We start from the raw sequence: 26702 nt of genomic DNA on the forward strand, positions 1-26702 counted from the left end.
GTGAATGGCTCTATGCTCAGCTGTCTATGAAAAGTATAACATATTGTTATCACAACATTTGAAAAGGAATAATAAATAATAATCACTGAGTTTGCTTTGCTAATAAAAGCAATCCAAATCTGTTGAAAAAAGTATCACAATTTTCAGTGCATTTGAGTGCACCTCCTTGTGTCATTACTTATCTTGAGTTTTAAATATGTAATAGCTGGTAAGATAAACTAGAGTAGACAAAACGGCATCTGCTGACAACTTTAGTTCGTCACTGAGTGCCCACCGGCACACTGCTGGAGCTCACTGATGCCTGTTATGTATTGGATGCCAGTAACTGTGCCGGAAAAATCATTGTATTTAACATCCCCTATTTAGGGAAAATTTCTAGTCAACAATTTTTTAAAATTCTCTACGTAATTTTTTCAAGATTCTGTCGTACTTCATTGCTTTTAAAAGCCACATTACAGTGTTTCACAATAGCATGCTCTCAGTATAAACTTTTATTCCTTGTAAGGCCAAAGTTAAAATGAATACCTTAGGGTATTTTCCAGACAACATAGTAATAAATGATAGTTTTTACATACAGAATAAATGTAGCCCATGTGTGACTGTAGCAACTGTCAGGCTACAGAAGTAATCCAGATATATTTATTTATTTAATTTTTTTATGTTATGTATATATTTATTTACTTTTTTGTTATTCTTCATGTCTGTTCCTACATTTATTTGGGCCTTCACCCTATACAAATAACTGCTTAAATTTGATTTACATGACATATCTCATTCTCTGTATTAAGTAACTGCTGCAAATTGTGTTCAGTGCTTTGTAAAAATAATCCAGTTGCAGTTGCTATTGTTGATTTTTTCAGAACCTGATAAAGATGAAAGTCTTCCAATGGGTGAGTTGGGAAAAGAAGCATCAGAAGAAGATATCGAGAAATCTAATGAGAAGAAAAGAGAAGCCATTAGTGCCTATGCTGAAGGAGAATACCAGAAAGCTGTGGACCTTTACACTGAAGCTATTATTCTAAATTCTGGTAAGAATTATTGACAAATTTATTGTTATGTAGTTTTGAACAGCTAGCAGGCACCTATTAACTTCCTGAGGATCCTATTACGCTTATATATTCCTTTAAGTTACACAATTCTAACCATAACTATTTTTGTACATATGGCAGAGAATATGGAGTTCAGTGCCATAAGGAGGTGTAAGAGTTTTGTAACTGTATTATTTGATGAAAGACCTGGAACTTTGAGAGAGGCCATCTTTCTTGAAGCTGCCCCTCACAATCCCTCCCTTCACAAACATAATCCAGGTTTCTCCCCTTTTGCAGTGTCTCCCACTCTCACCACCTTGTAATACCTGCCCCAGTTCTGTTCTAAGCTTCTTGCCCATGTTCCTGTCAAATCGTAGGTATCTGTTCTGTTGGTTTGCTTAAATCATCAGTTCCAGGCTGAAATTCAACAACACTGCTGAAGTCAAAGAATGATCATTCAGTACCTAGACAAGAAGTAAGGCAATTTAGCACACACACACACACACACACACACACACACACACACACACACACACACACACAATGGAAAATCTGTGATGGAATAGCAGCATCATCATGAAAAGAATAGATTGCTACTTACCATATAGAGGAGATCTCAAGAAGTCTCAAGACAGGCACAACAAAAAGACTGCTTCAATGAAACCCCTATATTTTATTTTCATGCGATCCAGACTTAAAAAATGCAAAATTGAGGAAAATGCAGAATCGAGGAAAATGTTAAACCTCCCCCAAATTCGAGCAAAAACACATGTAATTTGCATGATGTTGTTGTTGTTGTCTTCAGTCCTGAGACTGGTTTGATGCAGCTCTCCATGCTACTCTGTCCTGTGCAAGCTTCTTCATCTCCCAGTACCTACTGCAACCTACATCCTTCTGAATCTGCTTAGTGTATTCATCTCTTGGTCTCCCTCTACGATTTTTACCCTCCACGCTGCCCTCCAATGCTAAATTTGTGATCCTTTGATGCCTCAAAACATGTCCTACCAACAGATCCCTTCTTCTAGTCAAGTTGTGCCACAAACTTCTTTCTCCCCAATCCTATTCAATACCTCCTCATTAGTTACGAGATCTATCCACCTTATCTTCAGCATTCTTCTGTAACACCACATTTCGAAAGCTTCTATTCTCTTCTTGTCCAAACTATTTATCGTCCATGTTTCACTTCCATACATGGCTACACTCCATACAAATACTTTCAGAAACGACTTCCTGATACATAAATCTATATTCGATGTTAACACATTTTTCTTCAGAAATGCTTTCCTAGCCATTGCCAGTCTACATTTTATATCCTCTCTACTTTGACCATCATCATTTTACTTCCTAAATATCAAAACTCCTATACTACTTTAAGTGTCTCATTTCCTAATCTAATTCCCTCAGCATCACCCGGTTTAATTTGACTACATTCCATTATCCTAGTTTTGCTTTTGTTGACGCTTATGTTGTATCCTCCTTTCAAGACACTGTCCACTCCGCTCAACTGCTCTTCCAGGTCCTTTGCTGTCCCTGACAGAATTACAATGTCATTGGCAAACCTCAAAGCTTCTACTTCCTCTTCATGAAGTTTAATACCTACTCCGAATTTTTCTTTTGTTTCCTTTACTGCTTGCTCAATATACAGATTGAATAACATCGGGTAGAGGCTACAACCCTGTCTCACTCCTTTCCCAACCACTGCTTCCCTTTCATGCCCCTCGACTCTTATGACTGCCATCTGGTTTCTGTACAAATTGTAAATAGCCTTTCGCTCCCTGTATTTTACCCCTGCCACCTTCAGAATTTGAAAGAGAGTATTCCAGTCAACATTGTCAAAAGCTTACTCAAAGTCTATAAATGCTAGAAACGTAGGTTTGCCTTTTCTTAATCTTTCTTCTAAGATTAGTCGTAAGGTCAGTATTTCCTCACGTGTTCCAACATTTCTACGGAATCAAAACTGATCTTCCCTTAGGTCCGCATCTACCAGTTTTTCCATTCGTCTGTAAAGAATTCGCGTTAGTATTTTGCAGCTGTGACTTATTAAACTGATAGTTCGAATTTTCACATCTGTCAACACCTGCTTTCTTTGGGATTGGAATTATTATATTCTTCTTGAAGTCTGAGGGTATTTCTCCTGTCTCATACATCTTGTTCATCTGCTGGTAGAGTTTTTGTCAGGACTGGCTCTCCCAAGGCTGTCAGTAGTTCTAATGGAATATTATCTACTCCCGGGGCCTTGTTTCGACTAAGGTATTTCAGTGATCTGTCAAACTCTTCACGCAGTATCAGATCTCCGATTTCATCTTCATCTACATCCTCTTCCATTTCCATAATATTGTCCTCAAGTACATCGCCCTTGTATAGGGACTCTATATACTCCTTCCACCTTTCTGCTTTCCCTTCTTTGCTTAGAACTGGGTTTCCATCTGAGCTCTTGATGTTCATACAAGTGGTTCTCTTTTCTCCAAAGGTCTCTTTAATTTTCCTGTAGGCAGTATCTATCTTACCCCTAGTGAGATAAGCTACATCCTTACATTTGTCCTCTAGCCATCCATGCTTAGCCATTTTGCACTTCCTGTAGATCTCATTTTTGAGACGTTTGTATTCCTTTTTGCCTGCTTCAATGGAAATGTTCTACAATTCAAAACCTGATTCCTAAATCTCTGTCTTACCATTATGTAATCTATCTGATACCTTTTAGTATCTCCAGGATTCTTCCATGTCTGCAACCTTCTTTTATGATTCTTGAACCAAGTGTTAGCTATGATTAAGTTATGCTCTGTGCAAAATTCTACCAGACGGCTTCCTCTTTCATTTCTTAGCCCCAATCCATATTCCCCCTCTGTTTCCTTCTCTCCCTTTTCCTACTGACGAATTCTAGTCACCCATGACTATTAAATTTTCGTCTCCCTAATTTGCATATATGATTAAAAATTGCAATCCTCTCCAATGCTTTGTATGAAATGTAAGTGAAGGAAATTAAGTGTACAATACAATGCTTATAGAATAATTTGTGGTAATGAATTCCACCAGTTATTTAAAAAAATCACAGATGTGTAACAGCAAGTAAAAATTCATCAAAAAAATGAATTTATCTGGGTAGGACCACAGCTTTTATGTTCAAAACATGCATTTTTGAGAGATCATCCTTCATGCTCACCCAGAAAAAAGCAAGAATTGATGAACATGTTGAATTAAGCCAAAAACATCACAGCTACTAAGTAATTAAACTGTAAGCATAAATGTTGACATCTGCTTAATGAGAAACTTTGTCACCATTGCTATTATTATTTAATGCTTTTCTTACAAACTCCACTTCATAAGCTCACCACTGTTAAAGTGTTATTTTAGGCTTTATGAGAGAAACAGAGATGTGAAAAATGGGTTTACTTCCCCAGTTGACATTACGACCTTATCAGAAGTTGGCTCAGTAAATGTCTGTACATTGTGTAAAATGTAAATTAGAAAGAAAGCTCAGCTGCTACGGTTTCGCGTCATGCCCTCCTCCGTTGCTGCCAAACTTCCCGATATACAGTGTGTGGTGCAAAGTATATACATAAGTAGTGTACATAATTGTTGCAACTGTATTGTCAGATTTGATCACGAAAGTCTTTAAAATGTGTTATCACAGTACCCTTGTTCTATTTCCGTGTGACGTCTGTCATAGCACATTGTCTGCACGAAAAGTATATTTTCAGCTCTTCAAAAAATGCTTTCACCTCTACCTGCACTCCCATTGTTGAAGGGCCATTTCCATTCTCCAGACAACCGGTAGGTGAGCTCTTTTATATGTGCGTTAGTGTTGTGTGGTGGCTGCACTGGCTATTGGGCAACTTACAAGTCGCCAGCCAATAAGAATTCACTAGCTGGAGATGGGCGACATTTCCTTGATTATGACTGAGCATACTCTTTGAGACTCGGTGTCTGAATTTAAAATGTTGACAATTGATATTGTTGCTGAATACAATACCATTGGAAATAAAAGCAAAAGGTTGAGACTGATCTAGGTGGGCCCCCTCATCACATATTGGCTTGGTCCAGAACACTTCACGTTGACTGTCTTCTTTTCTCATTACTGCTGCAACGTAGCAATAGTTGTATCGTAATTGCATGTTGAAGCTAAATGTTGCAAGTTGTGTCTCTCCTCTCCACACTGGCCTAAAATATACCCTTAACTCTGCCACCGCCAGTGGTGCGAACCCTATGTCTTTTGTGCCACTTATAACTCTTTCTGTCACATGAAATATCGATAGGAAGAGACCAGGAATAAGTCAAGTGAGACACCAAATAAGAACTTAAAATCAAGGTAAACTGTTCTAGGATAAAATGTAAAATCAGGGACTTTTCAGCCCCCCCCCACCCACCCAAGGGGTTACAATTATATGGTATAGAATTACAAAAAATGTAAAATCGAAGTTCCATTGTATACATGTAAGCTTTCAATCAAAAGGCCATCTTCTAAAGTAGGAAATGTACACACTTTCACACAAGCACAACTCACACATAGTGTTTGTGTGAATATATGTAGAAAAAGGCCTTTTGGCCAAAAGCTTTAATGTATTTGCTTGCCTGCGACTCAACATCTCTACTGTATGGTGAGTAGCAATCTAGCATTTTTCTAATGTTGTTATTCAGTACCATAACAATTCTATACAGGGAATTCAAGAATTCTTCAATTTCGGTTTATCCCTCGTCCTCCTCCTCCTCCTCCTCCTGAGAAACATATTGAAACATTCCTGTGTTATTGTGACTGAGTCCTGACTCTTCTGTATTAACTCTTGGAGACTAAAATGTACGACATGGCTTCATTTTTTCGATACGGAGCTGCAGATTTTTTTCAGCTGAACAAGGATTACACTGTCCATTCCCTGGGTCTGAATATCCTACTCTTATCTGATATTTATATAAAATCAAGTGCACCCTTTCTTAAAAATCTTCAACAGTATGCACAGCATCTGACCTGTATCTTTATGCCTCCCAGAGACGAAGTTTCTCTGTAGCATATAAACTTTATCTGGTTATTCCAAATGTATTTTTCACGATTCCTTCTTTTGTATCTTTTTACCTATATTTCTTCCAGTGCCATAATTTACACGTATTGTATTAAATCATCTAACAATGAGCCTTCTCTCATGTTATTACTCCTTCATTCATTTTATCATCCGTTATTAAAAACATTCTAGTAAACTTCTCCCAGAAGTCTTCAAAGTCTTCACTGTCCAGTAAATACTTCTTGTCAGTAACTATTTGCCAGAGATTTTTCATTACTACTAGATTGTAAGGCTTATCTTTATTCTTAATTATTGGAGTGTCACGTTTTTCTCATGTCAAAGGTGATTATAAAAATGCAGTTCTCAATGTCTGAAATGTACTTTTTCTTCATGTCTTTAGTCAAATGCTCACTATATATGTTAAAAGGCAGCCACTTAATTTATGTTCTAAGTTTGCTCTTATTCTCTGTTTAATCTTTACAGTTCTTATAAAATAAGACACATCTACTTAATTTCATAATGTAATATAGTTAGTTATTAATAGCTTTTTTATTTCATTTACTTAAGTCATTTATTCATTAGTGCTCTCTCAACAGAGATTATTTTTGCACATGAGCTGTTAAGCAATTGTTCGTTAGTGTCCTCTGACCAGATAACAATAGTCTTAGCATTATTTTACTGCTACGGCGGCAATACATCGGACTCGCCAATCTATTGCTTTTTTGCTTGCATGCTCCACTTGGAGAGTGGATTCCTTTCCTGTCCTCTTCACCTGTGTACATGAGATGTCTAACATATATTGTAACATCATACACATTTTCAAAATTTGGAACAGCATCTGTATTTGGTTACTGTGTGTTTCTTACTATTTTAATGCCCACAATATCCGTAAAAAAAAAATTATTGGTCTCTTTCTCTATGGTTGAACTATGATAATAGTCCTTCATCAGTAGTACTAATTGTACTAATAATGCATTTGTAATATTCATCATACTCCAGAGATTACATAGCACCCAGGCATTACAGTCGCAGCTCTGGCGATTGATTTTTATTGACGTAATTTGACTGACTGCTGAAGGTGTTGCTTGCTTTGTTCATCTCTTAGTTCAAACCTGTCCTTTAGCTTTCAATCACCATTAAACAAATGGGTAATAAAGTTAAAGAGCCTCAGGTAGGTAATAAAAATAAAATAGTAAATGTTCAACACACGACTTTAAAATAAACCCTATGCTTTTATCCAGTTAGAGGACTGGTTAACTTGAGGCACATTGGATTCATAATGCTTTTTAGGTGCCCTCAACACATCATACAATATCCTCATCTAGGGCCAGGAGAATAGAATCAAATAAAGTCTCTTCTTGTTTCTCCGATAAACCATGCACCTCTTACAAATTTATACATCTCACCTGCATAGAATCAAATGTGTCTCATTACATAGCATCTGATGCTAATAAATTTCATTCTGCCAACTGACAGTAGTTCACATAATTTTGGAAATACATTTCCATAACTTAATGCTCCTTTTAAATACTCATTGATATTTACCTTTCTTATTACTGCAAAATCTAAATCCAGGGGGTACTAAAAAATTAGTTTTAAAAGCTGTATACTTCAAATGATTTACAAAACAACCTTATCCCCTTCAAAATACGCTCCATTACAACTAGTACATTGTTCCACTTTTTGAAACATTTTTTTGTAGCCATTCTTAGAAATGGCTGACAGCTCCTCCCTCATTTTCTTCTTGACTTCTTCAGTGTTGTATAATCGGTGTCCTTTCATGTGTGGAAATAAGAAAAAGTCGCACATATCCAATTCAGGCAAGTAAGGTGTTTGGGCAGTGGAGCCATGCCATTATGCCGTTTTTAGCCAGAAACTGTGTGTGCAGGCACGTAGTCATGGTGGAAGAACCAGTCTTGTCTGCCACAATTGGGTATTTTTTTGTCTAACACCGAACTCCCAAGATAACCCACTATCTTTGACAGTTGATCAGTTGTTTATTGACGGCCTGTGAGCACAAGCTATCAAATTTTTTCAATATTTTCATCGATTTGGGCAGTTGATGGATGTCCGGAATGAGGTTTGTCATCAATTGATATGTTACCATTTTTTAAATTGAGCAATCCACTCATACACTTGAGTTTTTCACAAAGCATCATCTTGGTAAGTAGTTTTCAAAATTAAAACTGTTTCATCAGCATTTTTACTGAGTGGAAAACAAAATTTCACAGCTTCACATAAAAACAGAAAACGAGAACAAAACAGCCAGCAAAAGTAATCACTGCAGATGAACAGAACAAGCCAGGTCGACAATATAGGTGGCACTTAACTGGCAAAGAGTTTTGCTATACATGCCTACAGGCAGAAATGTGTACCACACAAGCTCCGCCAACGGCAATCCCGTTTTTTCTTAAACCCCTCGAATGAATATCTCTCCATATTGACAAGCATACTTCTATCCCGTAAGTGAACTTCAATCTCAAATCCTGCATCAGGATATTCATTAAAATTAATCATTCTTACATTTGCATCCATTATACACTTTTGTAAGCTCACTCAAATGTTTATCATACTTGGGTTTACAATCATCGTACATTTTAGTAAGCTCCTCAGATACGTAAATTTTCCATTACAAGCTCCATTGAACTAATGCAGTGTCTCAATGTCTTAAAATTGTTCTGGTATTTGAAATCTTATAATTTTTCCCCACAGCTTTTGAGACACTTTTTGATATTCTACAGAATCATCCAAAGCATTGGTGGTAACGCTAGTTGGCTCAACTTTCTCTTGTTCTTTTTGTTCAGCTAGCTCGTGCAGACACTCCTGAAAAGTAGTAGTAATTCTGTACTTTGTTCTGACACCCCTACATGGCCTCACGTGTCTGAGTTTTGATTGTGCATACTTTTGAATTAATGGGTTGACAATTCTTCTGTTTTGCATCTTATCATTTATCTCTTTAAACTGTTCTTGAGCCACATTTCTGACTAAGTAACATTGGTTAATTGTCTATGTTTGTAACTGCTTAGGTAACTTCAATAAGATTGCTTCTATGTTGGATATGTTATATGCTTTTGAATTACCTTCTTCCTTCATCTTTTTATTTTCTCCCCTTGTGTTTTTACATTTGAGACATTCGTATACCAATTTTTTTAATTACACCCATTGAGCCTTAATAAGAGCTGCCAACTCCTCTATCTTCCTAATCTGAACTGCCTTACAACTTTGGCAACAATAGATATGTCCTCATTTGTATTTAAACAATGTCACTAGATTGAGACCTAACTACCCGAGGCTAGTGAAGTGTGTCTTTACAATCTTCACAGAATGATCTACTAATAAAGAAAAGAAATCAAGTTGGTGTTGTTTACAACTTGCCTAATCAGTCATACAGTGGTGCTGCTTATGTGTCATGCATGGGATAAGTGATGTGGCAATGAGCTGACTGGCCGCTGCACTGCGAAGAAGCTGCACTATTGCCATGCCATTCAGTCGCTGCAGGGATGCCAACGGAAATCACTGCTGCAATTGTAGTCTGGAAATCACAATTCAGAATTCTGTCACTTCATTGATGAAATTCTTCTCCACTCACTTGCCAAAGGTTACTTAAGCACTGAAAGAGATGTCTGATCTTTCACTGTTGACCCTGTTGCTATGATCAACTAACGTTCTTTCTTCAACTCTTTAAGGTAATTAACACCTATAGTGTTTTACCAAATTAAAATGATTTCTTCTTCACTATTCAAATTCATTCAGCCCACAGTGATGCATGTGCCCACTTACATTTTCTCACTTATTGGCTTGGTTTGCTATGGGCAACATTGTATCTTCTTCTGATATTTTTGTCAAAATTCTTGGATTTTTTTAAAAATTACTAGCGCTCTCTATTTTTCATCTTGCACTAGGATGCCAAAAGAAGTGAAACAGGTCGTATTTTTAGAATGATGTGTTCCACACCATGCACAGTCTGTCACCTGGTTATGTGTGCCTACATTTGCCTTAGAAATATCTTGCTGTGGCAGGTGCTGAAAGAGAGGTCTGATCTATTCTAGCTACTGTAATAATGTAGTCACTTTGGCGGTAACTCTTTTGTATTATAAGCATAATGTTTCCATTGTACAACTTTATTTATGATGGATGATCAAACAGATCTGTCTTAACTGGTAGCTCGACACAGATTGCAATGTGTATTCGTGTACTTCCTTGACATTACAGAATGACAGTTCTCATATATAATCTTCAATTGTTCTGGTGTTTGTTCTGTGACTTCCATGGCACTGCCAAGCCATGAAGCCAAAGCATAAGTGGTCCTCCACAGTAGGTGGAGACGCTCACTTGCCGTTGCAGCTTGTCGACATTCTGAGCTGACACCTTTTATATATGTATCATGTGCACATACGGCAAACCAGAGTGCGCACTGTGGGGGTGTTCCACACTTAACAACTACCTAAGGAAGGTTTTTGCTTCCTAGGTACAACTTTCGTCGGCCTGAGTGGGTTAGAAATGGAAAATTTTATTTCATAGAATCAAAATGTTACAACACACCACATCTTTTATGCTAGTAATAATGTCTAGAGATGTAACATCCCTCCTCCCTGAAAGCTTGCACAAGACCTGAAGCAATACTGCTGAGATGGAGGAGGGAGATATACTAGAGCTACTGTGATACCCATTTCATCTGACGAAACAATGAAGGAACAGTGGAAAAACATTGTGTGGAGTGGCAAAAATCGGTACACAATGTGGCGATCCGATGGAAGGGTGTGGATATGGCGAATGCCCAGTGAATGTCATCTGCCAGCGTGTGTAGTGCCAACAGTAAAATTCGGAGTTGGTGGTGTTACGGTGTTGTGTTTTTCATGTATGGGGCTTGCACCCATTGTTGTTTTGTGTGGCACTATCACAGCACAGGCCTACATTGATGTTTTAAGCACCTTTTTGCTTCTCACTGTTGAGCAATTCAAGAATGGCGATTGCATCTTTCAACACGACTGAACACCTGTTCGTAATGCATGGCCTGTGGCAGAGTGGTTACACAACAACTTCTCTTTAATGGACTGGCCCGCACAGGCTCCTGACCTATATCCCTTAGAACATCATAGGGATATATTGGAGCGTCCACTTTGTGCCAGGCTTCACCGATCCCCATTGATACCTCTCCTCAGTGCAGCACTCCGTGAAGAATGGGGTGCCATTCCCCAAGAAACCTTCCGGCACCTGATTGAACACATGCCTGTGAGAGTGGAAGGTGCTATCGAGGCTAAGGGTGGGCCAACACCTTGTTGAATTCCAGCATTACTGATTGAGGGCACCACAAACTTGTATGTAATTTTCAGCCAGGTGTCGAGATACTTTTGATCACATAGTGTATGTATAAAGTGCGCCAACCACAAATTACATTTTCATGTACATTTCCATTGTTGCTTTACAGTTGTGAGCCTGTACTTATTTCTTCATCATTGCTTCACCTAACAAAGTGATAAGTTTTGCCATCATACACTCAAGTGAGCAGCAATAATATAAAATAAACAGTGAGCTAGGTTAGAAAAAGTGTATAATCCATGTAAGAAAATGACCAAGATTCATGATCTGATACAACTGCACTACTTAATGCTTAGGGTGTGTCATTTCAGTGAGGTAACAATTGTACATGGCATCTCAGAGTGATACAATGCAATTTTATTATTGTTTAATTAAACAGTTATGTAGCTCATATAATGTAAGTTTGCTGTGTCATTATTTAATTTAACTAAGATTAAACTGTGGTTTTGCTCATAGATATTTACCTTGACAACATAGTTATTCTTTATATGCATACAAGGAACACTGTGTGCATGATTGTGTTATAACAAAATGATATGTTCACTTGAGGGATAAAATTAACAGTAAACAGTCTGATGCTGTATTCTGAAAGGACTTTCCATTACCCTCACTTAGAATTTACCTCTCTTCTCCCATTTTTCCGAAAATAGGATAATTAGCTTATGAAAAGTCCAGTTGTTGTTGTTGTGGTCTTCTGTCCTGAGACTGGTTTGATGCAGCTCTCCATGTTACTCTATCCTGTGCAAGCTTCTTCATCTCCCAGTACCTACTGCAACCTACATCCTTCTGAATCTGCTTAGTGTATTCATCTCTTGGTTTCCTTCTACGATTTTTACACTCCACACTGCCCTCCAATACTAAATTGGTAATCCCTCGATGTCTCAGAACATGTCCTACCAACCGATCCCTTCTTCCTAAAGATTACACCAAATATATATTCACCCTCCTATGTCAAACCGTGGGTGTGCAAAAATTTTGATTTTGACTTTTGTGTATCTGTGCGTATCATTTTTGTGTTCATTGTTATGCCAAAACCTCAGACGTGCTATTGTAACAATGTGGGAGTAAATACTAGGTCTGTTATGAATGTTTAAGAGAAGTGTCCATTGGATAGCCTGTCAGAAACTGAACACAGATCAAGCATGAAAACAGGAAGAAGGTGTACTGAGCTCTGGGTAAGTAATCAAAACAGAATGAGTCAATGGTCCAAGCTCAAGATGTGCAACATTGAGCAGGTTTGAAAAATCATTTTATACTGGTTGTGGCCCCGCTGTTGAACTGCGAACTGAGAGATCTGCATTCCAATCTCGTTCGTGCCCCCCCCCCCCCCCCCCCTACTTCTTTTTTTTCTCCGCAAAATTGTGAACTGCCTTCCTGGTCATTGATGTGTCTGTTTACTGTATTCAAACTCGTGTCAGTGTCATTGTGTAACGTCCGTTTGCAACAGCGAGGTGTAAGGAAGGGACCTCCAGACGTATGCACCTTCTTTTTGTTCTACAGAAGTACCACGTGTTATGGCTCACGTATTCTGTTTTGTAAGTTTTTACTTAAATTTCTTTGTTGTAACATAGGTCACACCTGTTTATTTGTTGTTTTCACTTCCATGAGAGCTGTATGCAGCATCTCACCTGCTCTCACTATTCATCACATTTACTTGCAACGATAATACAGTCTTACCACATGACTCGTATTGTATAACCAGTGTATAGTATGACAGTTACCAAGAGTTCAGAAGCAGACCAGACACGTCAATGACCAGACAGAAAGTTCATAAGGTGGGGAAAAAAATAAAAAAGAGAGGGAAGAGGAGGGGTGGTCATCATGATGGAGATTTGAACACAGATCTCCCACTTTGTAATCCAACACCATGACCACACAACCAAGATGCCATAGTTCTTAAAGTTTGCTTGATGTTTCACATCTTAAGTTGGACCATTCACTCTTTCTACTTTGCTTCTTTCTTCACAGTTCAGTGTACCTTCTTCCTGTTTTCATGCTTGATCTGTGTTCAGTTTTTGACAGGCTATGCACTGGGCCATTTTACCACTAAATCTGAGTGAGGTGTGATGGGAAGTTTCCCTTAATAATAATAATAATAATAATAATAATAATAATAATAATAATAATAATTCCACAGATCATCTTTTCATTGCAATGTGAAGACTATGTTAAAGAGAGACTGAAATATGTAGTGACTCAACAAAGATTCAAGCCCACACCTCTGGTTTCCAGGTGCACATTTTACCACTAGACTACAGGCCCTATTAATTTGTAATGTTACAAAAATGAATGTGAAACATTCAGGTGACCGTCTCTATTCCTTTCATATTAAGTATGTAAATGTCAGCCAAATGTGGCTCGATTTCAAAGGAAGTGAAATAAGCACCCCAGATTTATAAAAGATCACACTATCTTCAAGGTTGGCACTGGTTTACGAATGTTGGAAGCTTAATGCGGACTTCAGTGTGAGATGCCTGTGATAGTTTCCACAATGGAACTCTGCCTCAAAATAGTGCAGAAAATCTAGAGAGATTCTGTTCAAATTAAGCATACCAGCTGTAATGCTCCTGCACTAAGTCAAGATGTAAATTAGCATAAAATTTTAGTTATAAAATTCTGCAACACAATTAAAGGGACACTGTTTTGAAATATTGATTGTGACACTGAAGTGTGAAATTTTGATCAAAGATGCTTATGACCTTCCTCTGCAATGATGCAAAAGTGTGACATCCTGTGACATTACCCTCAGGCTTGATGATGGTTTCAAGCAGCAAGCTGTCAACATATGCGAAAAAAAGGCCAGAGCTCAGAAGCTTATGTGAGGTATAAGGTGGGTTAATGATGTGACATTAGCACCAAACTTCACCACAATTCTGCCCAATGCCTCTGTGCATGTGTCACACAATGAGAAGGCTGTCACCCCCCTCTTACGGGTGTTAATGAAACTACACCTTTCCTTGGCCTTGACTCCCACACATTGCGCGGTCAAAACTAACAGTCTGCAGTGTGATGAGCAACAGGGAGTAGTTCGTGACAACAGTTGACACTGCTGACACCCCCCCCCCCCCCTCCCCCCACACAGACGACGACTCACCCCTTTACTAACCACTAACCGGATCGTGGACCAGTTACCCCGTTGGATGTAATTAGTGCGACTACAGGTTCTGCTTTGGTGTACAGTTTGGAACCATGAGACCTTTCAAAATCTTTCAATGAAATTTGAATGTGATTTGAAGCAGTAAAGAGTGTTTATACTTTTCCAGACCTCCAATGAAGCCTCTTAAATGGGCTATTTCAATCTAGAAGTGATCAGTTGTGTACTTTTTTCTTTCACATAATTTGTAGGTGTAGTAGATCACAAATATGTATTTAAAGAAAGCGAAATATGAACTAAATGTACTGTTGTCAGCAGCAGCCACTAAATTATACAGTGAAAAATTAATTTTAATGAAATATTGCTTGAAAAAGAGATTTGTTATTTTATGTAACTGTGATGTATAACGGAAGGGCAGCACACATCGAAAGATATTATATTTTGTAATCTCGCACTCATTTTTTTATAATATACAATATAACCTCGTTAACACAAATCTGAAGAGACTGAAAACTCAAGAATTTGTGTTAAAAAAAATTCTTGTTAACTGAGAAACACAGATTTTAATATGTATACAAGTATATTAGTACAGTACTGCATCATACACTACAATATCAATCACTTTACATTCGTGTAGACTTATAACACTATAAATTGATGTAAAAGTACAACTACTTGCAAATTCCACTATTTTCTTGGAAAAACTTTAAGCACGGTTTGCTGACATTCATGGAAATGAAGATATCTCGTAATTCCACAACCAGCTGTAACTGTAGCTTCCATAAACACAGCAGTGACATCAGATATTGAAGCAAATAGTTGTAAACAGTTCAAGGCTATAAACATCTCCTGACAGGTAGGTATTCTTTTCCTTTAAAGTAAAATGTCTCCCCAGTACGGGAATATTCCTATAATGGATGAACGAGTACAGGTTGTAGAGACACGGTTGACAACATACATAAGTTTGGGTCTGGGCGTGAATTGTGCTCGGATAGCCATATGGCAAGTTGACCACTCGCAGTAAGTGGGAAATCTGAGTTTGAACCCCAGTCTGGCTCAAAATTTCATTGTCATCATTCCCTTATACAGCTGATGGTTGTCCTTATTCGCAGCTGTGAATGCATTTCATGTATTTTTAGTGGCTGAGTCATAGTGCCTATTCCTTTGAACATGCATGCATACCCAAAGGAACATTGCTTAGTGATTCAGAATAACACAGGCACTGCAATATAGTATTTTATCCCCAGGGTGCAATTTGGAAAAAGTTTGTAAAAAAAGTTCAGTTTTGTCCATATTGAACACATCACACTTTTCTCTCATGCCGTCAAATTCATGTAACCAGCTGCTTGCACTTTCTTCATAAACTTTACATGCTTCACCAAAAATTTGTACAGATGAAACTGAATATCTCTCTTTTGAAACTGATACATCCAGCCACCAGAATAACTTAAGTTTTTGATGCCTATATTTTTGTCTGTCTCACTTTCTTTTGACTGTATCATAGGCTGACGTAAAGATGTGGTAGATGCAGGCATACAATTGAACCATTCTAGCTGGAATGTTTCTAATCTTCTTGATTTACACTATGAAATCATTTAGATTTGTTTCTGGAACCAGATGCAAAAACATTAATGATTTTTTCTTATTTCTTAATTATCATAGATAAAGTAGATTTGGGAATTCCAAACTGCTGTGCAATTGCTGTTTTCTTTGTACTGTGGCCCATTTCACCTTGTGCCTTAAGCTTTACTTGTACATTTAGAGCTGTCTGTTTTGAGTGCTACCGTTTGTAGATTTTTATTCAGTATTTTAACTTGATTTGACTACGACTAAAAGAATAGACATCAAATATGTTTCTAAATGTCAATCCACACATTACTGCATTCATGTGAACGTACTGTACACTTTGATTGTTGAGATGATAAATGTGGCTGCTGACTTACAATACCTTAGAAACGAGTAAACATTGGGCAGTTACCTTTCTAGTAAAATTTCTTGCATTCGTTTTGGAACAAATTAACAATTAAAAATACTCTAACATCAGAAGTTTGTGTTACAAAGAAATTTAATTGTATAGGAACTGAAAAAAATCGAAGTTTGTGTAAATGATAAAACTTCCCATAAGAACTACTGTATTCCTGCCATGCCAATGTTTTTTGACATAAACCGCGAGTTTGTCTTAAGCGAGTTCATGCTAACGAGGTTATACTACATTGCTCAATATGGTTGCCCTGTTCAGTAACATATGCATGACCTTATTTTACCACATTTGAGCCCACTTTGCTGAACATGTCAACACAGTTGTAAATCTCAGTTATCTTATTCTTAGACCTGCCAGTGTGTGCAGCCTGTTTTTATGGGCCCTTCCTTTGAATAGCCCCACAAGAAAAGTCGAGAGATGTTAAATCAAGAACATGTTGTTGTTGTTGTTGTTGTGGTCTTCAGTCCTGAGACAGGTTTGATGCAGCTCTCCATGCTACTCTATCCTGTGCAAGCTTCTTCATCTCCCAGTACCTACTGCAACCTACATCCTTCTGAATCTGCTTGGTGTATTCATCTCTTGGTCTCCCTCTATGATTTTTACCCTCCAATGCTAAATTGGTGATCCCTTGATGCCTCAGAACATGTCCTACCAATTGATCCCTTCTTCTAGTCAAGTTGTGCCACAAACTTCTCCTCTACCCATTCCTGTTCAATACCACCTCATTACTTACGTGATCTACCCATCTAATCTTCAGCATTCTTCTGTAGCACCACATTTCAAAAGCTTCTATTATCTTCCTTTCCAAACTATTTATCGTCCATGTTTCACTTCCATACATAGCTACACTCCATACAAATACTTCCAGAAATGACTTCGTGACACTTAAATCTATACTCGATGTTAACAAACTTCTCTTCTTCAGAAACGCTTTCCTTGCCATTGCCAGCCTACATTTTATATCCTCTCTACTTCGACCATCATCAGTTATTTTACTCCCCAAATAGCAAAACTCCTTTACTACTTTAAGTGTCTCATTTCCTAATCTAATACCCTCAGCATCTCCTGACTTAATTAGACTACATTCCATTATCCTCGTTTTGCTTTTGTTGATGTTCATCTTATATCCTCCTTCCAAGAAGCTATCCATTTCGTTCAACTGCTCTGCCAAGTCCTTTGCTGTCTCTGACTGAATTACAATGTCACCGGCAAACCTCAAAGTTTTTATTTCTTCTCCATGGATATTAATACCTACTCCAAATTTTTCTTTTGTTTCTTTCACTGCTTGCTCAATATACAGATTGAATAACATCGGGGACAGGCTACAGCCCTGTCTCACTCCCTTCCCAACCACTGCTTCCCTTTCATGCCCCTCGACTCTTATGACTGCCATCTGCTTTCTGTACAAATTGTAAATAGCCTTTCGCTCCCTGTATTTTACCCCTGCCACTTTCAGAATGTAAAAGAGAATATTCCAGTCAACATTGTCAAAAGATTTTTCTAAGTCTACAAATGCTAGAAACGTAGGTTTGCCTTTCCTTAATCTGTCTTCCAAGATAAGTCGTAGGGTCGGTTTGGCCTCACGTGTTCCAATATTTCTACGGAATACAAACTGATCTCCCCCGAGGTCGGCTTCTACTAGTTTTTCCATTTGTCTGTAAAGAATTTGCATTGGTATTTTGCAGCCGTGACTTATTAAACTGATAGTTCATTAATTTTCACATCTGTCGGCATCAGGTTTTTTTGAATTATTACATTCTTCTTGAAGTCTGAGGGTATTTCACCTGTCTCGTACATCTTGCGCACCAGATGGTAGAGTTTTGTCAGGACTGGCTCTCCCAAGGCTGTCAGTAGTTCTAATGGAATATTATCTACTCCCGGGGCCTTGTTTCGACTAAGGTATTTCAGTGGTCTGTCAAACTCTTCACGCAGTATCAGATCTCCGATTTCATCTTCATCTACATCCTCTTCCATTTCCATAATATTGTCCTCAAATACATCACCCTTGTATAGACCCTCTATATTCTCCTTCCACCTTTCTGCTTTCCCTTCTTTGCTTAGAACTGGGTTTCCATCTGAGCTCTTGATATTCATACAAGTGGTTCTCTTTTCTCCAAAGGTCTCTTTAATTTTCCTGTAGGCCGTATCTCTCTTACCCCTAGTGAGATCAGCCTCTACATCCTTACATTTGTCCTCTAGCCATCCCTGCTTAGCCATTTTGCACTTCCTGTCGATCTCATTTTTGAGACGTTAGTATTCCTTTTTGCCTGCTTCATTTACTTCTTTTTTATATTTTCTCCTTTCATCAATGAAATGCGATATTTCTTCTGTTACCTAAGGATTTCTACTAGCCCTGGTCTTTTTACCCACCTGATCCTCTGCTGCCTTCAAGAACATATGAGGGCCATAACCTCTAAGAGATGATTGAATCACCAAAAAATTTGCTTGTGAGATAAGTAGTTTTGCAATGTAAGGACAAGGTAGATTGCTACTTACTTTAAAGATGACGCATTAAGTTGCAGACAGGCACAATTAAGACAATTACACATTGGCTTTCGGCCACAGCCTTCGACAGATAAAGAAAGAGAAACACACACAAGGAACCACACTTCATGCACATATGACTGCCAATTCTGGCAGCTGGGACCAGAATGCAGTCTTCACAATTAGGAGTCTGGATGTCATAAATCCATGTAACTCATTGCTAACAAAGCATATGAAACCCTAGCTTTTAATATTCATTGCTGCCTCACCTACCACCAAGGGTATCCTGAAAGTCCCTGTGCCTAGCAACACAGGTATATAAGAACAGTGATGAGTCTGCATTAAGCTTACTGTTCTTTTTGGCTTGGAAATTGATTGCTTTTGTAAATATTCTTTGTTTGCATTTGTACATTTTATTCAGTTTGGGCGTACTTGAGTAGCTTGTCAGTAGCGTACAATGTGTCTGTTGCTGAGAGATTTGTTTGTTACAGGTTCTGCTTTGCTTTATGCTAAACGTGGGCAGGCATTATTAGCCCTTGGCAAACCAAATGCCTGTGTACGTGACTGTACCCATGCGTTGGAAGCTAATCCCGACTGTGCCGCTGCTCTGAAGTTCCGAGGCCGGGCACACCGTCTCCTTGGCCATTGGGAAGAGGCTGCCAGTGACTTGCGTGATGCTTGCAAGATAGACTTCGATGAACAGGCTGACGAGTGGTTGCGCGAGGTCACACCGAATGTGAGTACCTGTCAGATAGATGGAAAGGGTGGCTGGCTGTGGGACATTTTTAGCTTGCTGCTCTTTCTGGTGTAGTGATTGGTTACTGCCCCACATCATCAGCAAAAAACTTGCTTTAATTTTTTATGTACAGTTGATAGATCATTTTTGTGAAGAATACATCATCGTAAGCTTGTTTAACCATACTCACCCATGCAAATTATTAAGTTGCATTTGGCTGTTACTGCTGTAGTACGTGGGTGGAAGGCAGTAGAATGTTATAGCATTTAGCAGTACTTTGCCGGAAGGAAACTTATTTCATTTGATAACTAAGATCACTTTTTAGAGGTAAGAGAACTGAAAAGTCATCTCATTTCACTTCGTTGATCTTCACCTTAGCTTTACATAACAGGGATGCCATTCTCGCACTGGCAGTTCCATACCTGTATAATCCGTTTCTCCCCCCCCCCCCCCCCCCCCATATCCTGTTGTAGTGCCCGTAGTCTAAATAAATTCCATTAGTACCAGTGTGCATTGAAAGTCACTTAACAATGCAGGATTGTTACTGTCAGTCTCATGGTGCTGTGCTAAATGAAGGCTATTATTTACATTATCATTTGAAGATAGATTTTCTGATCTCTAAGGGTCGTGAGAGAAATGCAGTGTATGCTGAAGAAAAAGTGAGTCATTTTTTGTGACCTTTCAGGAGCATGTTTTCAAGCATGTACACATAGTAAGCACAGAATAAAGAGTACTTACAAATAAGACCAAAATATGTTTTTGGCAAAGTAGTAGAGGAATTTTTCTCATTTGTAAGTAACATTACATACCTACTTTGTTTTTTGAAATAGTAGCAAAATTATTGAAATTAATTCATGTATTCCATTTTGCAACAAGATGAAGAATTTCGTACCAACTTCATTGGAGCAGATAAAAAATAATTTTTTATTGAAACTGTGAGTAGCTGCAATGACCAGTAACAGTAAACTCTCTCTCTCTCTCTCTCTCTCTCTCTCTCTCTCTCTCTCTCTCTCTCTCTCTGTGTGTGTGTGTGTGTGTGTGTGTGTGTGTGTGTGTGTGTGTGTGTGTGTGTGTGTGTTTCTCATATAGTGGATAATACATGAATCCGTATTATACCTCATTGAATGTAATTCTTCCACCTGACTGTTTGTGAAGAGAACAAGAACTCTTCTTTGTTTGTCAGTGTAGAACCATTACCACTGGACTTGTAGCAGATTTGTTTGTACAGTGGGAACTCAGTCTGCTAGAATTACGAATAAATTACTTCTTCTCTTTTTCGGTAACACTACAACATTTGGTGAGCCTTGGCTTCTTCAACGATTTTCCTCCTTGTTTCTTGTTTGTTTGCTGCTCTTTTCCTGCCCCAGACTCTCCCATACTAGTGAGACCCACTGTTATTTCGTCAATCCATCTTCTTCAAGGTCTCCCTTTTTGCCTAGCTGAATGGATCACACATTTCATCATTTTCTTTGGAGTTCTATCCTCTGCCAGTCTCTGCATCTGTCCTATCCATAATGTTCGCTGTGATTTCACAAATTTTACTATGTCCCTACCTTTTATTAATACTTGTAATGTTGCATATTCTGCAGCCTTCTTCCTCCCTTACTGGACCATAGATTTTGCATAGTATATTCCGCTCAGAGTGTCATTGTGCATTTTTGTCATGTTCTGTCAATGTCCATATCTCTGACCCATATGTGATACCTGGGTGGACTAGGGAGTTACATATTTGTAGCTTTGTATTTCTTCTGTGCACCTGCTCAGCTGGGTGGTAACATTAACTGCCTTCCATGCAAGTGGACCTGGGTTCGATTCCCGGCATGGTGTCGTGTTGTCCTCATCATTTCATCCCCATCACCAACGTGCAAGGAGCTCGATATGGCATTGACTGAAATAAGCCTTGCACTTGGCAGCTGAACTTCCGCGAATGGGGCCTCCGGGCCAACGATGCCAGAGGCTCATTTCATTTCTTGTAAGAAGGCTGTTTTTGAAGAGTTGCATATTTGCAAATTAAGCTCTGTTTCCTGGTTGCATTCTTTCCCTTATAGCCTATGAAATCCTGTTAACATATGTTATTAGGACTTAGTTAAAAGAGGACACTCCTTTGAAGCATTTCCCTTAATGTTTATGTCTTTAGCGGTTGTACTGGCCTCAGATTGTGATATTACCATATGTTTTGTTTTGTTTTCATATACTATAAGGCCAATTTAAATGTATAGAGTAATTATAAAGTAGTTGCTTAACAAAAAATTTGCGTGAGGAATTGTGTGCTTTGCAAAGACAGAAAAATGTTACTGTAAGTAAAACGGTCATGTGATTTAATAATTCAGTTTAATGTTTGCAATTTCATTACTTCTTTTTGCCTTGGCCATGAGGACTTACAGAATTAAGTTTTGGTAATGTCACTGTATTTCAGTAATTACTTAGATTCCACCACTTTTTTGAGTTACCTGATTATTTATTTTTCAGTCATTCTTAGTAAGAAATTGTCTACTTAAAATAAAAATTAGAAAGATGGTCACAGATCACATTTGTAAGGCTGTGCGGAGATGCTGAATTGATTTGAAAACAGGTTCTGCATTTAGAAATTGAGAGTGTGTACATTAAAAATAGCCAAATTTCAAGGTGCACTTCTGCTTCTACTTCAAAAATGGTTGCTAGAATATTTAGTATATAGTGATTTGTTTTTGTAATCCCTTGAACATCAAGACTGAAATGGACATTTTCTCAAAGAGGAGATTTAGTTTTCTGAAGACTATTGCCACTGATAAGAAAGTCAAATTGTAACACATTGGCAAGACCTACTTTATGGATACTGCCTACAATATTGAGCATAGACTTAGAGCTGTACCCTGTCATAATCATCAATTTTTAAGCACGATTCACTATCTAGTCATTGATATGAACATTTTTATTGGGGATATGTAAAATAACAAACTATGGGCATCAAATTTTGTAGTGTCTCAGGTTTTTTTGTACAATGCTTGTGAGACACTATTTCAGTACCAATAATTTTTAATGATTGTGTGGGTTTTTTTGGTCATAAATAGATATTTGTAAAATTTGAATGAACAGCCAAAACCAAGTGCTCTGTTTTGATGAAAAGGTTACTTCCTCTGAAACAAGGAGTGGTGTTGTCGCACCCACAACAGTACATTTAAAAGCTGAAAATAAAATGATGGATCCATGTGGAAAACAGTAATATTTTAATGTAAAATGTGACCTCAAGCTTTCACAGCCTGTGATGATCCTGAACTGCTCTCAGCTATTCAGGTGCCTGGGATTGTCTGGATAGTGCAGTATTTAGGCATAATTACTAGTTGCCATTCTGAGGTGGTGCAGATGACTGACTATCTTTCCATGGGTGCTGTCATTTATGACAGGAACCCTCCTGAAGTCAATCCTGGGGCCTCGGTGGCTGAGCACGTTCCCTTTGGTGAGGTTGTATAGAAAGTACACTTGCAAAACACAAGCTGGGGCTATCATTGCTGTGCCACTCTCCTATTCAGGACACTGCTAGAGTGAAAGAGTGCAAATTTTTGATATTGTTTCAGCCCTCCAGTGTGCATGAGATGAATAGATCTTCAAATGGATTGGCTTTATACTTTGAAGTGGGCCCCACCCTTTACTTAGTTGAAAACCGCTTATTTTGTTTACAAGGTCATAATGTTGGCAGATCACTATCGATTCCTATAGGACAACTTGAGGGCTGCATCCTAAAGGAAACATTGCAGATCCAGCCACAGGATGGGCTTGTAAATGAAGACAGATATTCTCAGTGTAGTAATGAATCCGACACAACTTTGAGCTTGTTCAAAGCAGCATCAGTTCAAAGATGTGTTCCTGCCACACCATTTAAATAAGTGAAACAATAGCATGCAGATATGTCTTCTCCACTAGAGAGTGTCCTGAACACAACAGCGACAACACGACATAAGCGTTGCAGCTCGTGCCGCAGTGGCACACATCCAGCTCCACCTCACTAACGGCGCATTACCCAGCTGCGGAGGGGCCAGATTGACATTAGGAGAGCACTGATATACACTGCTTGCCAGAAAGTGAAGCATCCAGAAGGGAAAGAGGAAACCAAATGAAATTCCTGGATTGAGGGCATATGTGACGTAATTAAGTGATTGCAACACTTGAATCAAATTTACAAAGAACTTGGCACTATGGCCCACTTATCAATACAGTATTGCAATCCCTCTGGGCTGGATGCAAGTACTAATTGAGTTGGAATGGGTGTTATAAACCCACTGAACCCTTTTCTGTGGCCAGCTGACCCACAACTGCTTCAACTGGTGCTTGATATCTTAGATACTGGCACTGTGATAGAATTGATGTCCAAGGTGGTCCCGAACATGTTCTATAAGTGACAGATTTGGTGTTCTTGCTCGCCAAGGAAGCAACTTGACATCACACAGACAGTTCATAGAGACAAGTGCCGTGAGTAAATGAACATTGTCTTGTTGAAAAATGACACCATGAGACGTCACATGAGAGGTAACGTGGCATTGCAGGATGTCTGTGACATACTGTCGTGCTGTCACAGTTCTCTCAATCACTTCCAGCGCTGATCTAAGTCATATGCAATGGCTTCACACACAATAATGCCAGGATTAGCACCACAGTGCCTATCCAAAACATTGGAAGATTGGGACCTTTCCTAGCCATTAGTTTTGTGGTGTTAACAACATTTTATGCATCGGATGGTAATTCCCTAGTACAGCTGATGGTTATTTTTGAGCAGTGGTGTGGGATGATACAGAATGTGGCAGGAAATCCATTACTTGTTCTTGGATGCCAGTCACAGATGTGAAATGTTTACAATGTACTTGGTGTACAATGCAGTGATACTCTCTTGTGGTGGTTAGATGAAGTTGACCGAAACCTCGATGACAAGTACGCCTGCCATCATATTTCAGTGCAGTTCGATATCAGGCCACCATCGTATCCCAATGCCCTACAAATCTGGATATTGCTTGATTCCACCAGCTGGCCATATGGAGATCCACAATAGGCCTCTTTCAAATTCTGCCAGGTGATGATAGCGCTGCCTCTCACAAGTATGCAGTATCTCTGTGTCCTTTTACTGAATGTCTGACACCGTTCCTGGCCGTACCTGTCTTGTAGCAACACAAAATGTAAACAGCACTAATGAATTCTCATGACAGCTCAGCCTGTCACAGAGAACTGCAACTGTAATCCGATGGTGTGTACAAGTATGAATATACATTGCATTCGACTGTGTCTTCTGAGTGCTTCCCTTTAATTACCAGATGGTGTGTAAGATGGCTCCCACAAGATAATGTTCACGCACTTACACGACCCATGGATACAGAGTCAGCTTGCCAAAGTGTGGCACTGTCTGGACAATGTCACCTGGCTGTATACCTGATAGCATTTCAAGTATAAAATGTTTTTGATGAAATTGTTGCATTAAAATTTAATAACATGCTGAGCTTCCAACAGTATCCATCATTTTCTTCATCAGGAAAACAGTTGACAGCCTAAGAGCTGACAGAATTACAACAATGTAAATTTTTTAGTTGTGCCCCTTGTGACCAGGGATTACATAGGGATCAATGATGAAATGTCCTCAGCATCATTATTCCAATCTTGGACATGTAATACAGGACATCCTTGTCTGTAGTCTCTTAGTACCACGTAGCTGTTTCCGCACACACTTTGAGTGTTATGCATATCTTTGTTAAAGTTGTTGACACACTTTGTAATCTCGGTGGCTTTCTTGGTGAATGTGTTCCATTAATTTCTAGCATGGTCCAGATAATTTAACAATACATTTTGTTACAGTTATTAGAATCATTTACTTCTGTGGAATTCTGTCACCTCTATGACAGTCACTTGTTTTCATGATGAAGGCTATGACGAATGTTATAAAAAGCTAAGAATTTTATGTGAATGTAATATGACAAGTTCACCAAGAATATAAAACCACAAATCTATTGTGTATAATTTTGTTTGTTACATTGGACAGTATTGAGTACACAGAACCTTGGAGCCAATACACCTTTTCGAAAATTGATGTAGTTCAGGGTGTATAAGATTTCTTTAAATCAATTTCATTGATAGTCGAGCTCATGGCTGCTGTTCTGGTAACCCAAATCTAGTAAAGAATGAAATCCTCTCCCTTCAGACTGTAAGATTGACTACAGAATGTATAGATTCACCTTCCTTAACTCTCTTGAATAACAGCTGCTTCTCTCAGAAGTATCAAGTGATAATCCTTTACAGCTGTAAAACGTATAATGTATCTTTCTCCTTCCTTGTTATATTTATTTTATTCATTCTGGATACTGCACAGCTAGTTTTACATTTGCATATTGCGTATGATTGATAGAAGAAGCTGTGTTTTTATTTTGTAGAAGTCTTCTGAATTATATCTTCTTCTAGGCATAACTTCTTAGCCACACCCACAAAAATTAAGATTTTTTTAATAGGTTGTAGCATAAGTGTTAACTTGGGGTAAGGGTATAGTAATATTCCTTGCAATTGTAAATGTGCCTCTGTGCTATGCAGCATTGATACTGGAGAGGTGGAAATGATGATGTACTGTAGTGTTGTCTAGTTTGTAATTAATGTGCACTTGTTTTGTTAATGACAGCCTTTTATAATAGAGAGGGAGACTTATCTCAAGCTGACCTAAAAATTTTGCAACATGTTAGGGCAATATACATTTTGTAGAATTTGGGTTTGTAGCTCTGTTTAAATGTTGGGTAACATAATATTTAAGATATGCCTAATGTACTGATTACATAAATTCAGGAAATATTAAGAGACCTTTTGTGACAGTGGGGTTTGTCCTTCAAGATACGTACAGTACATTCTTGAAAATGTTGGTCCATTTATGCAGTGGCAGGCAATACAGGAGACTGGAAAACAAATTCACATAGAATGTTTGGTTTTGATGACTCCAATGAAAATTTTTGTTGGTATTAGATGATGGATGTCCGCTGAAGGAAAATGTTGATCACTGTCAAAAAGCTAGTGCTGATACCTATAGAGCAGGAAATGTGTGTGTGTGTGTGTGTGTGTGTGTGTGTGTGTG

The 26702-nt window shown here is 38.4% G+C and overlaps 1 protein-coding gene across 1 annotated transcript in view; it reads left to right on the plus strand.

Moving 5' to 3' along the window:
- Nucleotides 1-26702, plus strand: part of LOC126281611 (putative protein FAM10A4) — a 203812-nt gene that overhangs the window by 25756 nt on the left and 151354 nt on the right. The window contains exons 3-4 of the mRNA XM_049980721.1: nt 861-1028; nt 19389-19633. Coding sequence (XP_049836678.1) covers nt 861-1028; nt 19389-19633 — 413 coding nt within the window. The remainder of the gene's footprint in view (nt 1-860; nt 1029-19388; nt 19634-26702) is intronic.

Source organism: Schistocerca gregaria, chromosome 7 (genome assembly GCF_023897955.1).
Source record: "Schistocerca gregaria isolate iqSchGreg1 chromosome 7, iqSchGreg1.2, whole genome shotgun sequence".
Lineage (NCBI taxonomy): Eukaryota > Metazoa > Arthropoda > Insecta > Orthoptera > Acrididae > Schistocerca > Schistocerca gregaria.